The sequence below is a fragment of the Anolis carolinensis genome, chromosome 1, assembly GCF_035594765.1.
Source record: "Anolis carolinensis isolate JA03-04 chromosome 1, rAnoCar3.1.pri, whole genome shotgun sequence".
Lineage (NCBI taxonomy): Eukaryota > Metazoa > Chordata > Lepidosauria > Squamata > Dactyloidae > Anolis > Anolis carolinensis.
The window spans coordinates 311,076,668-311,089,781 of NC_085841.1; the positions used below are offsets into that span (position 1 = coordinate 311,076,668).

A 13,114-nucleotide genomic window follows, 5' to 3' on the forward strand; every position below is an offset into this window, starting at 1 on the left:
CAGTGTCGATGTTGACTTTTGTGGAGAGATGGCTGCCAAGGTAGCGGAAATAGTCAACATTTTCTAATGTTACACCGTTAAGCTGTATTCCTGGCTTTGCAGAGGGATTAGCTGGTGCCTGTTGGAAGAGCACTTTGGTTTTCTCGATGTTCAGTGAGAGGCCGAGCTTCTCGTATGCTTCTGCGAAGGTGTTTAGAGTGGCTTGTAGGTCTTCTTCTGAATGCGCACAGACTACGTTGTCATCAGCATATTGGAGTTCTATAACAGATGTTGTGGTGACCTTGGTTTTGGCTCTCAGTCTGCTGAGGTTAAATAGCTTGCCATCTGTCCGATAGATGATTTCCACTCCGGTGGGAAGCTTCCCATCAACAAGGTGAAGTATCATAGCGATGAAGATGGAAAATAAGGTGGGGGCGATAACACATCCCTGCTTGACACCTGATTCCACCTTAAATGGGTCACTTTGGGAGCCGTTGCTGTCCAAGACTGTTGCCATCATGTCATCATGGAGGAGCCGCAGAATGTTCACAAATTTGTCAGGGCACCCGATTTTTTGGAGGATGGTCCAGAGAGCGCTGCGATTCACTGTGTCGAATGCCTTTGCAAGGTCAATGAATGCCATGTACAGAGGTTGGTTCTGTTCCCTGCATTTTTCTTGGAGCTGTCGAGCAGTGAAGATCATGTCCACTGTTCCTCTGGAGGGGCGGAAGCCATTCTGGGATTCTGGGAGGGTGTCTTCTGAAACAGGGAGAAGGCAGTTTGCAAGGATTCTTGCAAGGATTTTCCTGGCGGAGGTTAGAAGGGAGATACCACGATAGTTCCCGCAGTCTGTTCTGTCCCCTTTCTTGAAAAGGGTGATGATGGCATCCTTGAAGTCTGCTGGGATTTTCTCGGTCATCCACACCTTTTCAATGAGCTGGTGGAGTTGTTGTATCAGCTCAGGTCCACCCTCTTTGAAGATTTCAGCAGGAATCCCATCAGGTCCACTGGCTTTGCTGTTTTTTTGTTGGCTGATGGCATTGCTGACTTCTTCCAAACTAGGCAGTGCTGCAAGCTCATCCCTGGTTTGTTGTTGCGGGCGGCCTAGTGTGTTACTGATGGTAGCCTTTGTGACGTTGGTCCCAGCTCTCTGCAGGTCACTCACTAGGTTCCTCCATGTGGTTCTGGGATTTTTGCTCACTGTTCTTGTGATCATTTTGACCCCACGGGGTGAGATCTTGCATGACCAAATACTTATTTTCCACCATAATTTGCAAATAAATTTGTGAAAAATCAGACAATGCGATTTTCTGGATGTGTTTTCTCATGTTGTCTCTCATAGTTAAGGTTTACCTATGATGTCAATTACAGGCCTCTCTCATCTTTTAAAGTGGGAGAACTTGTACAATTGGTCTCTGACTAAATACTCCCCCCCCCCCCCCGACTGTATAGAAGAAGGTTATCTTGTTCTCTAATATTCTATGTCTCTAAAGTAGAAGATATAAGAAGCAGAGATCCTGCCCCTTCATATTTATTCTCTTTCTTTATTGCAGTCCTTTTGGGCCAGTAAACACACTTGGAATTTTGAGGTGATTTTGGGGATTAACCCAAATATTGTCATAAAAGGGTTGGCCTGTCAGAAAACATTGGTTTGTTAGAAAACAAACTTGTCGGGCTGAAAGTAATTCCCCCAAATCTAAGTCATAGGTGGCACTCAAATACTTTTGAATTTACATTTTTGTGTGGTAACATCAATGTGAAAGAAGACACACTGATGAGACTCTGACTTGAAACCTGACTAAGAAACTTACAGGAGGAAAATGCAATCAGAGCTCCAAAAGCCAAACCATATCAGTTTAACAGAATGACAAAGGTAATGGTCAGGGAAGTGCACACCAAGTAATATACATTCTTCCATGTACATCAATACACCATCTTGCCTTATTTTTGAGTGGGTAGATAGGCGCAGCTGCTCTAAATCCTTAGTGAGGCCCAGGGACATTATTGAAAATTAAAAGTGTGTTCTGTGTAGACCATCACCTCAGTTTCTAGGTTGCTAATCTTTCAGTTAAACAAAAATAAACCTAATAGTTACTGAAGGGGATATCTGGAAGTGCAGGGGGAATCCCAGCTTTATTGGCGCTTAGTGTGAATCAAGTCTTCTGACTTCCAGTAGGTACTTTGGTAGTGGCCATAAGAGACACGTGCCCATTTTTGTCAAGACCTGAACGTACATTTCTCTTTTGGGAGACATGAATAAACGTTTTATTTCACTTGTAGCGTTCCTTTCACAAGAATATGTTAAAGATTAATATGTCTCCTGTTGCTGCTCCTTACTTTGACTGTCTGATAGAGGGGAGACTCAAGCTGTATCCTGTGAAATCATAGTGGGGGTGTGTGAGAGAAATATCTCACCTAGCAGAACAAACTCTGATATTTCATAGGATAGAACCACAGCAGCTAAAGTGGTATCAAAGCACTTTGAATCTGCTTTAACTTCCATGGCTTCATCCTGTGGAATCCTATGGAATATTAATTTTGTTGTGTGAAAGAACTTTGTCAATACAAGTTTCCTAGTCTGCTGCCTCTCTTAAGGACAGTCTGGCTATTTAGTCCCTCTGCAAAATTAAACTTGCTCTTGCCTTCCCTGGTGACACTCAATCACAGCCGAGTTCAGACATTATTTTTAGCTTTCACTCATAAGTGACTGTTTGATTGGACACTTGATGGAAGCCTTAAACTCTTCTTGTGATCATGCCTACTTCCTCTGATATTCTAATTCTCCAAAGCAGGTGTAATTTTAGATCAGGGTGGTAAAAGTCACTTTAATGAAGAACGCTAAAAGCCAGGCCTAGTCCAGTGACCTTGTGCTCCCTTTTAAGCACTTTGCTTCCCTTCCTCTCCAGGAATTCCAGAAATGCTGAGCCAATTTTAAGCAATATCCTAAACATATGAAGAGCATTAATTAATTAACTACAAAGCAATACTATCTTAGACTGTTAGGAGTGTTGAACCTATCATAGATACCAAGGAGAGTCACATGATTCTATACAAAGATTAACACCTCTGCTTTTAAGAATGATTGCATTCTTGCATGCTTGCCTTTATATTGCAATAATCATAAGTTTAAAGGGATATTTTTAATTTTACTACTTGACCGCAGTAGTCATGAAGATTTACATCTTTTTCTTATTCTTCAGATCATAGCAGTTACACTGTAGCTTACATGTTTTTCTGTAAAGAAACTTTGAAGTTTTTCTCTTTGGAAGGGAGGTGTTTCCAGTGAATGTTTTGCCTTAGTGAAGTCAGTATGTGTGTGTGTTGGGGGGTTCAGTTGGCAGTATTTCATTGGGTGACTTGTTCATGCCTCTTCAATTTCATCATAGTGGCATCAGACCTCAGAGTTCCTTCAGTATGTACATTTATGTTTTATATTTAGGGAACGGCTCTTCCTATCCCTTAATCCTTCTGCAGTTCCTGTATGTAACTGCTAATAAGCATCTTTACATACTGATGTTTGAGATGGAAACACATGGTAAATGTATGTCTTTCAGTAATGGTCAATTTTGTAGTTAGTGTTGTTAGCTAGTTCTGTATTCTGTGTCAAGTGCATTAGGTACTTATATATTTCATGGCTTGCCACTTATTCCTACACACCCAAAGGTTTTACATGAATCACTTTGAAGCAGTGGTTCTCAGTCTTTAGCTCCCAAGATACTGCTGGAAGTCTTAGCCATTCTGAGAACTTAAGTCCAAAACAGCCGAATGCCCAAAAGCTGAGAACAATTGTACTAGGTGATAAATTACCGTATATTTTACATTGTAGACATGATGGATTTCCTAGGGAAATGAATGGTTTCTCCTCAATACATGTTTTATCATGTGTTGCTGTGATATTATTTTCTGCAGGAAAAGTGATAATAGGTCATTTGCATATTGATGATTGATGCCTTTAAAGGCTAGATGATGGGAGCAGATCCTAAGACAAGGATTCTTGATGTTTCTTCTTCTGAGTGAAGCTTTTTCACCCTGCAGCTGTTTTGGGTTTCAACTCCCAGAAGCCCCAGGCAGCCTGGTCAACATATTTTCTTGGGCTGGTCTATGTCACACAGTTTTGTAAAAAAAAATGTTCCAGACTTAATTATATTTATCTGCTTGTATCAGATTCTATAGCATAGAAACAAAAAGTGTTTTAAATGGACTAATATTTAAATACTTACTATTTAAAATGTTATATCAAATATACAAGACATGATGAACCTTTTCTTTAAATTATGTAACATTTTTTTTCTATCACCAAAAATAATAAGAAAGCCATGAAGTGCTGGTTTAAATCACTAAAAATAATTCATCAAATTTTTCCCCTGATACTTCTTCACTTATTTTTAAATTCACTGTCATGTGACCCTTTTAATTGTTTTGCTTAGGTATAATAGCTGGACCATTTCCACTGGTGGTCACATAGAAAGCACTAGGAAAAAGCAATTAATTCTACCCAGAGTCATGCAGATGACAGGTCTTGAGATTATCTAAAAATTGGAGCTCAGACCTTTTGGCTGCCATTCCATCTGCTTGCTTTATTTTACATTTTTATTTTTATCAAACTTTCCTTTGTATATTTTTCATCCCAACAGTGAATAAATGTACTCTGTCCTTAAAAGCTGCCTACAACTACAGCGTATTTCCCACACTCCAGCTGTCTTCTTTTGCAAATAGACTTGTTTTTTTAAAAAAAAAATCACAGTTGGTTTCTTAGTTTTAAGTGACTAATAGTAAATGCTGAAAATAGTCTCACTGAAAGTTTCACAAATGTTTTTTTTTCCAAGTTGTGGATAAAAAACTTCATGGTATTTGCTATATCATCTACATTTCTTTCCAATCTAATTCTAGACACAGGGGACCCTTTGACTCTGCGGGTGCTGAATCCACTACTTCACTAACTGTAGACATCATCGTGTGTTATACATAACATAAAAATGACATGAGTGTGTCTATGCATAGATCATCTTCACTTAATAATTTGGGATACAATCATCTTTTTTGGCATCTGCGGGGAAATTCAGATCCAGAGAGTCTACTGGATGAACAGTTTCAGATATTTCATTACTTTGTGTGCCTGCCTACAACAGTCAAAGTATACAGTTGCCTTCAGACTTCCTCACTAAACTTGTTTGAGCAGCAAAACAGAGAGAAAAGGAGAAAGTGGATAACCCTGTGTCACTAGGTAGTCCCAGCATGTTCAGTAAGTATAAATCCATAATAGGGCTTCTTAATTTTTTTCTACTCGCAACCCCTTTCCGCCTGAGAAATATTTATGCAACCCTGGGTATATAGGTATATAAATTAGGTGTAAAAATGAAACATTTTCTAATGATCCAGCATTTGCTAGGCTTTCTAAACAGGCTGATTTTCTGTTTTGTGGAGCACAGCTGAAACATTTTCTGTAGAGTCCACTGTAAACACTGCACATTGATGCTAACAGATTCATGTAAATGTTTAAGTGGCATTCAAAAACCTTTTACTGTTGCTAATTTTTTTTTTGCAATCCCAGCATTGAGCTAAGTCAGTGGTTTGCTGTGAGTCTTTCGGGCTGTATGGCCATATTACAGAAGCTTTCTCTCGTGACATTTCGCCCACATCTGTGGCAGGCATCCTCTAGCCAAACTAAACACTGAAATAATAGTAAGGACTTTGTATTTTGTGTCATTACTATTATGTCTTCTTTATATGTACCTGTATATAGAAAACTAGAAAACTGATGACAATTTTTTTTCCACTTATAGGGGTGCGGTAAGATCTTTCTGGTGTATTCACCATGGTCTGGGAACGGAAATGTATATTATGCCACATCACATACAACTCAAAAAAGGTAAACAGATATTTCAAGTGCACATCTAACAAATGTGCTGAAGGCTTGCTGAAACAAAAAAGGTCTTCATTTAAATATAAAAAGTTAAATGTGTCTTTAGTGTCAGAGTTGTATCTTGCTTCAGGCTCAGATAAGCTCTTTTTATACTGTACTTAACATGGTGGCAGGACACATGTGAATAAGTAGAATCATATAAGTGGAGATGATTTTGTCAGACTAGCATAACTTTTCTGAATAAATTCATTCAGAAAGTAACAAGAGGGATCTACAATGAAATATTAGAAGTGTAGAATACTCTTTGGATTTCTGCAACCAGCCATGTCTTCTTTCATTATAGTAGAGGGATCCAATTCTTCAGCCTCTTGTCCTATAGCAGTGTTTCTTAACCTGTGGGTCCCCAGATGTTTTGGCCTTCAACTCCCAGAAATCCTAACAGTTGGTAAACTGGCCGGGATTTCGGGAGCTGTAGGGCAAAACACCTGGGATTGATAACCACTGCCCTATATGGTTTTTTTGAGGAGGTATCTTAAGCAGTTTGTTTTGTCATGTATGTCTGTGTTTGAAACTGCTTAATATACCTCCTCAAAAAAACCCTTTAGGGCAGTGGTTCTCAACCCCAGGTGTATTTGAATTACACTTCTAGAATGTATTTAGGGCACAATATAGCAGAGATATGAGGAATTAAATACATTCTAGAAGTGTGATTCAAATAGTTTATAATATGTATTTTAACGTAGTTCAAACAAAGAATTTGCATTTTCTTGTATTCTTAATATTGTGTCTTTGGACTGGTCAGAAGTTCATTTAATGTGACTATTGGTAGTGTACATTTTAGGAAATGGTTCAGACAGAGAACTAGCAGTACACAGTTATTCTTTGCATTTTGTGACTGATCAGAAGTCTATTTAGTGTAATTATATTGACGGTGTACATTTTAGGAAATGGGATTCTATTGTAGATCATTATGTAAGTGAATGGAAATGGAAGGAAAAGAGGGAAGATTACTTAGATGTGATTGTAAAACAAATTAAAAGAGAAAATTGAATGGAAATATGCACATTTAGGATTCATACAAAGGGTAGAGAACACCCTGCTATCCTAAGAACAATAGTCTTGTTTGACTTCAGAAACTGGTTAATACTTGGATGGGAAGCCATTAGATAATAAATTTAACAAGATTTATTTAGAGGATGTTTGCCATTGCTGAGAATATGTGACTTTCCATGGCTGAGTTGAGATTCAACTATGGTCTCTCAAAGTCCAGTTCCATAGTGATTCTTTGAACTATGCTCTGTTTCCAGCTGCTTATGGATGACCACTTTTTCCTTTTTTTTAGGAGATGGATGAGCACATGAGAAGTATGCTTCATCACAGAGAACTTGAAAACATCAAAGGGAGGTATGTATATGTGAGTGTGTATTACTTCTGATGGAACCTGATGCAGTATCTTCCCAATACAATTCTCTTTTTTGGGTAGGGCCACATGAACACCCGGGGTCATTTTTGTTTAGTTCTTTCCCCAATTTTATGTTCTGCTGCAGAATTTATTGTTCAAAAACTCTGTGATTCTATGCAGGGACTCTATTTTTTCCAGAAAAAAAAATGATTCTAATTGGCCTCTGGCAACCTCTCAGTGCTGCGAAAGAGGTATTTCCTCTTCATCTCTTCCTGGGTCCAAAAGAAGCATTTTTGTCCCCTCTTAAAAATGAATCAAACTCTGTGGGCTGACCTTGGACTTGGCAATAAAAATCCATCTGTTCCATTCCTGAACAGCTGAACAGGGCAGGGCTGCTCTGACTCCAATATGCCACCAGCATTAGCAGTGTAATTTGAACCTGCTTGTTTCAGCTAATTTTTAGAATAATAAATTTAAACAACTTTTTACAACATCAGATCAGGAACCAACTTCTGTTTGTTGCAGTTGCTGAGTTACTACTGATTTAGGTGCTAAATGTATTTCACACAGTAGTATCAGTAATGTTCTTAATTTAGTTTTTATTTTCAGATTTCTCCTGTGTTCTCCTTCAGATGCTCCTCTCAGGGTTAACATTTAGATTTGGGCAGGTGCAAATATGCCCCAATTAGTGCTTATACTTGTAGGTCATTGGGATGGCCTGGTTTTAACATGATGCATGAAAGACGTGTCCCTAGAGCCTTCCTTTTCCATTGCTTGAAACCCTCTCCATCTAAATCCAGAACCATTTAGCTCCTTGTTAAGTCATTGGATATCTGTGTGACTTTCATGGAAGCAGAGTTCCCTGCTCTCATATGAGCAGTGCGGAGATCTGAGAAACATGTTGTTCTATACTAAGATCTTCTATATAAGGAGTGAGGTGGATATTTTGCCCTCTTCTACACTTGTGCTGTTAATCTGTTGGCAGTTTTATCCAGTGTCATCTCTGATATCAAATGCCATTAAATTTTATTAAAATGTTTGCTGTTCACTGTTAAATGTGACATTGCGGGGTCAAAATGTCCTTTTGACCTATTTCATGCTTGGTCTGAAGTGGAAGATAGAGCTGTTGGTATCTAATAATAATAATAATAATAATAATAATAATAATAATAATAATAATAATAATAATAATAAACTTTATAATAATATATCAACAGGTTTAACATTTTGATGGGAATCCAACGTGTTACATTCAGTTGTTCCAGTGGCATGATATGCCTGGTGTGTGGAGGAAGATTTTTAAAAAGAACTTTAAATAGTAGATCTAAACTCTAATAAAAGATTGCTTTTAGAGATCCTTTCTGAGTCACATCTAGTTTGCTAGTAGAGGAAAGCTGCAGTCTTGTACTAGTCCAAACTCTCCTTGGACTGGGAAAACTAGTTATGCTTTGTATTTATGCAGGACTTAGCTGGAGGGGCGTAACTTGTTCATTTGAAAGCCTTTTCAAGAGGGTTAATGCTTCATTTAACTATCAGCTGGTTTCCCTTTGTGAAGTACTCTATAAAAAAAGGTTATAGTCTTATGTCTTGTGAGTGGGTGAATGATTTCTTCCCCTTAATTTTGGCTTTCATCCTTTCAAAACTTGCAGAGGTGGAAGAACATTCTTAGGCCTCAATTTCCTTTGAGGGAAATTCTTTACAGAATAGTGAAGATGGTTGTGACCCTAGAGATCGGCGTTTCTGTCACTTCATTAAAACCTATTTTAGCCAAGTGGTTTCACAGCTGTGCTGAAACCCACATTCTTAATATATAATGCCATGAAGCTTTTTTAAAAAGTAAAATACCTTAAATTGTATTCGCTTTTTTTCTTGAACAGGGAATGATAGGCTTTAAAATATCCTTAACTCCAAATGGCAGCAAAAAAATAGAGTGCATTGTCAATATTTTTAACATTGTGGGCTGAGTGAGAATTATTTCTGGCCAAATCATATCGATCTTAAACAGAGTTTCAGTAATTAATCTCTAATGTCAAAATCAGAGGCGCTAAACACATTCTTTTTTCGTCCTTCCCAACTGGGGGTGGAGAAGAGAACATTGAGTCTAAATGAGATTTGTAATATGTCATGAATTTTTCCATGAAGATCTTTTGTCTATGTTTACCCATTATGAATATTTGGAATTATACCCTAGAACAGTGCTTCTCAAAGAGGTACTCCAGACCAGTACCACTGCGCGAGCCATTGGCTGCCAGTTCATGAAACTTTTGAGGAAAAAATGAAACAATTGAACCCAAACAGATACAAATATAGTGCCAATCTCTAGCACATTTTGGGTGGGGGGATAATTTCCAGTCCCTCACACCAGAAGGCTAAAAAAACTCTACCCTTGAACACTTTTGTAGTCAGAAAACACATTGCTTTTGTTCCTCAGCTTTTATTTTTGAATGTATATATTGCAGCCCTCCTATCTCCCACCCTTAAACTACGCTACTCTAGAAACAAAATGTTGTACTGTACTTTTTTGCATTAACTGAAATCAGATTACTGGCACTTGTCTGACACAGTTGTTGGCTTCCTCCAACTGAAATAATTTTGTATGTGTTTAGGCTAATCCTTGCCAAGTAGAGACTGGACTTAACTCTCACCTTCTGAACCAAATAAAGCAGAGTGAACTGGAGGCTCTCTCCCTTTATTTGCTGCTCTGTGGAGTCTTTGGATTCCAGGCCAGTGTGCCAGCTGTCCCAGTTTAGGTTTTGCTGTGTTGCCATTGGATGCAGAAGCATTCTCTCCCCACCCCTCTGCAGCCTTTGGTTGTGGGGAAAGCTGAAATAGAGCTTATATTTCGAATAGGTCACTGGATTTTCCCAGTGCAGCTGGCACCATGGAGGTGCTTCAGAGCAGCCTCTGCTAGCTCTGCAAGCCCTCCACTCTGCCTCCCGCCTCCTCCACTATGTTTCCTCTGACAAGGTTTTGAGTACAACAATCCAAGAAGAATTCCTAGCTGACACCGATTATTCTCAAGTTTTTTACCTCTTGGTTGTTGGAAAAAAATCTGAAATCTACCAAGACACCATCAAGATCAGCAAAAACTGCCAAAGAGGGTTTATAAATAGAAATACAGTGCAGGTTACTAAGCCTTGCATGCTCAAAGGAAACGTGCTTAAGATCAGCCTTGTTTGCCATGCCTGTGGGAAGGATTGAATGTCCACCTTCTCCATCTTTCCCTAGGGACAGCAATCATGAGTGCCAGGTGTGTAGGGTGACAGTGGTGGGCTTGTCAGCATATGCTAAGCACATCTCCAGCCAGTTGCACAAAGACAACGTTGAAGCCCACGATGCAGAGGACGGGAAAGAAGAGGCCAATGAACAATACTTCGACAAGGAACTCATCCAGTTAATACAAAAAAGAAACAAACAAAACCGGTGAGTTATTCTCCACATTTCATTAGCCACTGCAGAAAGGCATTCTTTAGAGCTGTTAGAATGCTGCCAAGAGTATTCTGTGTGCTCTTCCTATAGTCTGCAGTTGCAGAACACTGGGAGAGTTCTCAGAGCTGTGTAAGCTACTATTTTTAGAATAGAACTTTGTTAGTTGCCATGTGCTCACACAGCTTTCCTTACAAAAAAAGAATATAGTGAGCATATAGTAATATTAATTTCAAATATCATATGTTTGTTTTTTCTTCTACAGTTACCTTTTATAAGACTAATAAAATGCTTTTAAAATGCATTTGTTGCCCATTAATGCTGTGTAAGCCCACTGCATATGACAAAAAACGAATGGCCCTTTTGCTGCATGTATACTCTAGTATATCATCATTATCCAGACTAAATAAGGGGACTGCACCATGCTTTTATATTAGATATGTGTAGATATGGGCATCGTTTATGAAATCATTTAGTCATAAAATTGCTGTGAGTAAAATTGTTATAGGGAATTATATCTCTGTACCTTTTTCCTTACAGTTCTGTCAAGTTAATCAGAACCTTATAAATGCTTTTGAATTCACTAGAAAGATAGATGTTTGCATCTTGAATGGAATTATTCATGTAGTTCAGGCATTGTATAAAAATAAATTTCTCTTGGTCTTTAAGATCTTGTGTATTACTTGTTGGTTTTTCTGGTTACATTTGGTAGTGTGCCATTTAAAAAACTAAAATGCTTTGCTTCTATTGCATATCTGTAGCCCTTCAAGGGTTAAGTCCTCAGAGCTTTCTACATGAGAAATTTGGCAAAAGGTGTCATCCATTCCCATTGCAGGATTCCTGGATCAAAGCAGAATAGGTTTTTAAGATAGAAACCATCTAATTGATGTTAATTTCTAGTATAATGACCCTAGGTAAAAGAAATTTGTTTTCTTTAACCAAGATTTACTTCAAAATCTCCTGGTAGTTAAACTTTGCAAAGGGGGAAAAGGTTAGCCAAGGATTATATTATCAGTATGTTTTCCTATGCCCTGATCAGCTGATGCTTTTGGGGGAGGGGAGGATGCTGCCTGTCCTTGTAACTTTCTTTTCTCCTTGGAAGTTACAATCATCTACAGATTCAGAAACCTCCAAAGCCCATTTATGGAACTGCTGTAGAGAGTTTCTCGTCAAAGTTAAAAAGGGATATGGAACTTGAAACCTCAAGCAGACCCGTGGTCAGGGGCTGCGAAGATGGATGCCATAGTGTGACATTTTCCTACCCTCGTGTCTCCAATAGCCTATAGGAAGAGAGGAGAACAGCTTTCTTGATTCTTACAGGACAAAATACAGGCAGTCCCCAAGTTACAAATAAGTTAGGTTCTGTAGGTTTGTTCTCAAGTTGAATTTATATGTGATGTGACTCAGAACAATTACATTATTAAGTGTCACTCCAGCCAATATATATATATATACTAGCTGTGCCCAGCCACGCGTTGCAGTGGCAAAGTGGTGGTGGTATTGGTTAAAAGTTGTTGTGGAATTTTTATTTGACGTTATTTGTATTTTTTTAAATTAATTTTATTGTAACTTATCTTTTTTATTTATTATATTTTATTATTTTGTTGTATTACTTTTAGTTATTTTGTTATAGTATTTTATTGTATTAATTTTTTAATTATTTTTATTGTATTATTTGTATTTATTTTATTTTTTATTTTATTAACACTGGGCTGAGTGGGTTGCTAGGAGACCAAGTGGGCGGAGCTTAGCCTTCTAAGTGGCAGCAATTGGATAAAAACAATTATTGCTCTCCCTCTAAGTAGGACTTTATTTTTCTTTTCTTTTTGTTGTATCAACCTAGAGGCATGGATGATGGGTTGTGTTGTCAAATTTCAAGGTTGGGGGGCCTGTAGTTTTGTTGTTTTGTGGGTCGCCGTGATGCCATCACTCATTTATATATATAGATATGGTTATATACACACATAGAATCATAGAATAGTAGAGTTGGAAGAGACCTCATGGGCCATCCCGTCCAACCCCCTGCCAAGAAGCAGGAAATTGCATTCAAAGCACCCCCAACAGATGGCCATCTAGCCTCTGCTTAAAAGCCTCCAAAGAAGGAGCCTCCATCACAGTCTGGGGGAGACACATACATATATACATATATACACATCCATACATACACACAGGGATAGCACAGGGAAGGGTTACCACCCCTGATGTTTGTGCCCCTGTTCAGAAGATTCCACCTCACTTTCTGTCCCTGTGAAAATGGGATTTTGAAAAAATTGACTTGTTGTGGACACAAGGATTGGTGATAAAGCTTCATCTGAGACACCTTTTCCCTATGATAACTCTTTCAGGAGTGAATTTCCATTTCTTTCGTGTCCTGTTGTCTCACCCCCCCCCCCCCCCCCCGCACTTAACTATGAGTCGTTTGAATGTCGGATGTTTGTAACTCA

At 38.5% G+C, this 13,114-nt stretch overlaps 1 protein-coding gene across 2 annotated transcripts in view; it reads left to right on the forward strand.

Annotated features, from left to right (window-relative positions):
- The window catches only part of znf106 (zinc finger protein 106), a 52,671-nt gene that overhangs the window by 8,083 nt on the left and 31,474 nt on the right, over positions 1-13,114 (forward strand). For both annotated transcript variants that reach the window (XM_003214559.4, XM_008104176.3), the window contains exons 2-4: positions 5,763-5,848; positions 7,185-7,246; positions 10,473-10,667. In XM_003214559.4, the coding sequence (XP_003214607.3) occupies positions 5,795-5,848; positions 7,185-7,246; positions 10,473-10,667 (311 nt within the window). In that variant the 5' untranslated portion in view covers positions 5,763-5,794. The remainder of the gene's footprint in view (positions 1-5,762; positions 5,849-7,184; positions 7,247-10,472; positions 10,668-13,114) is intronic.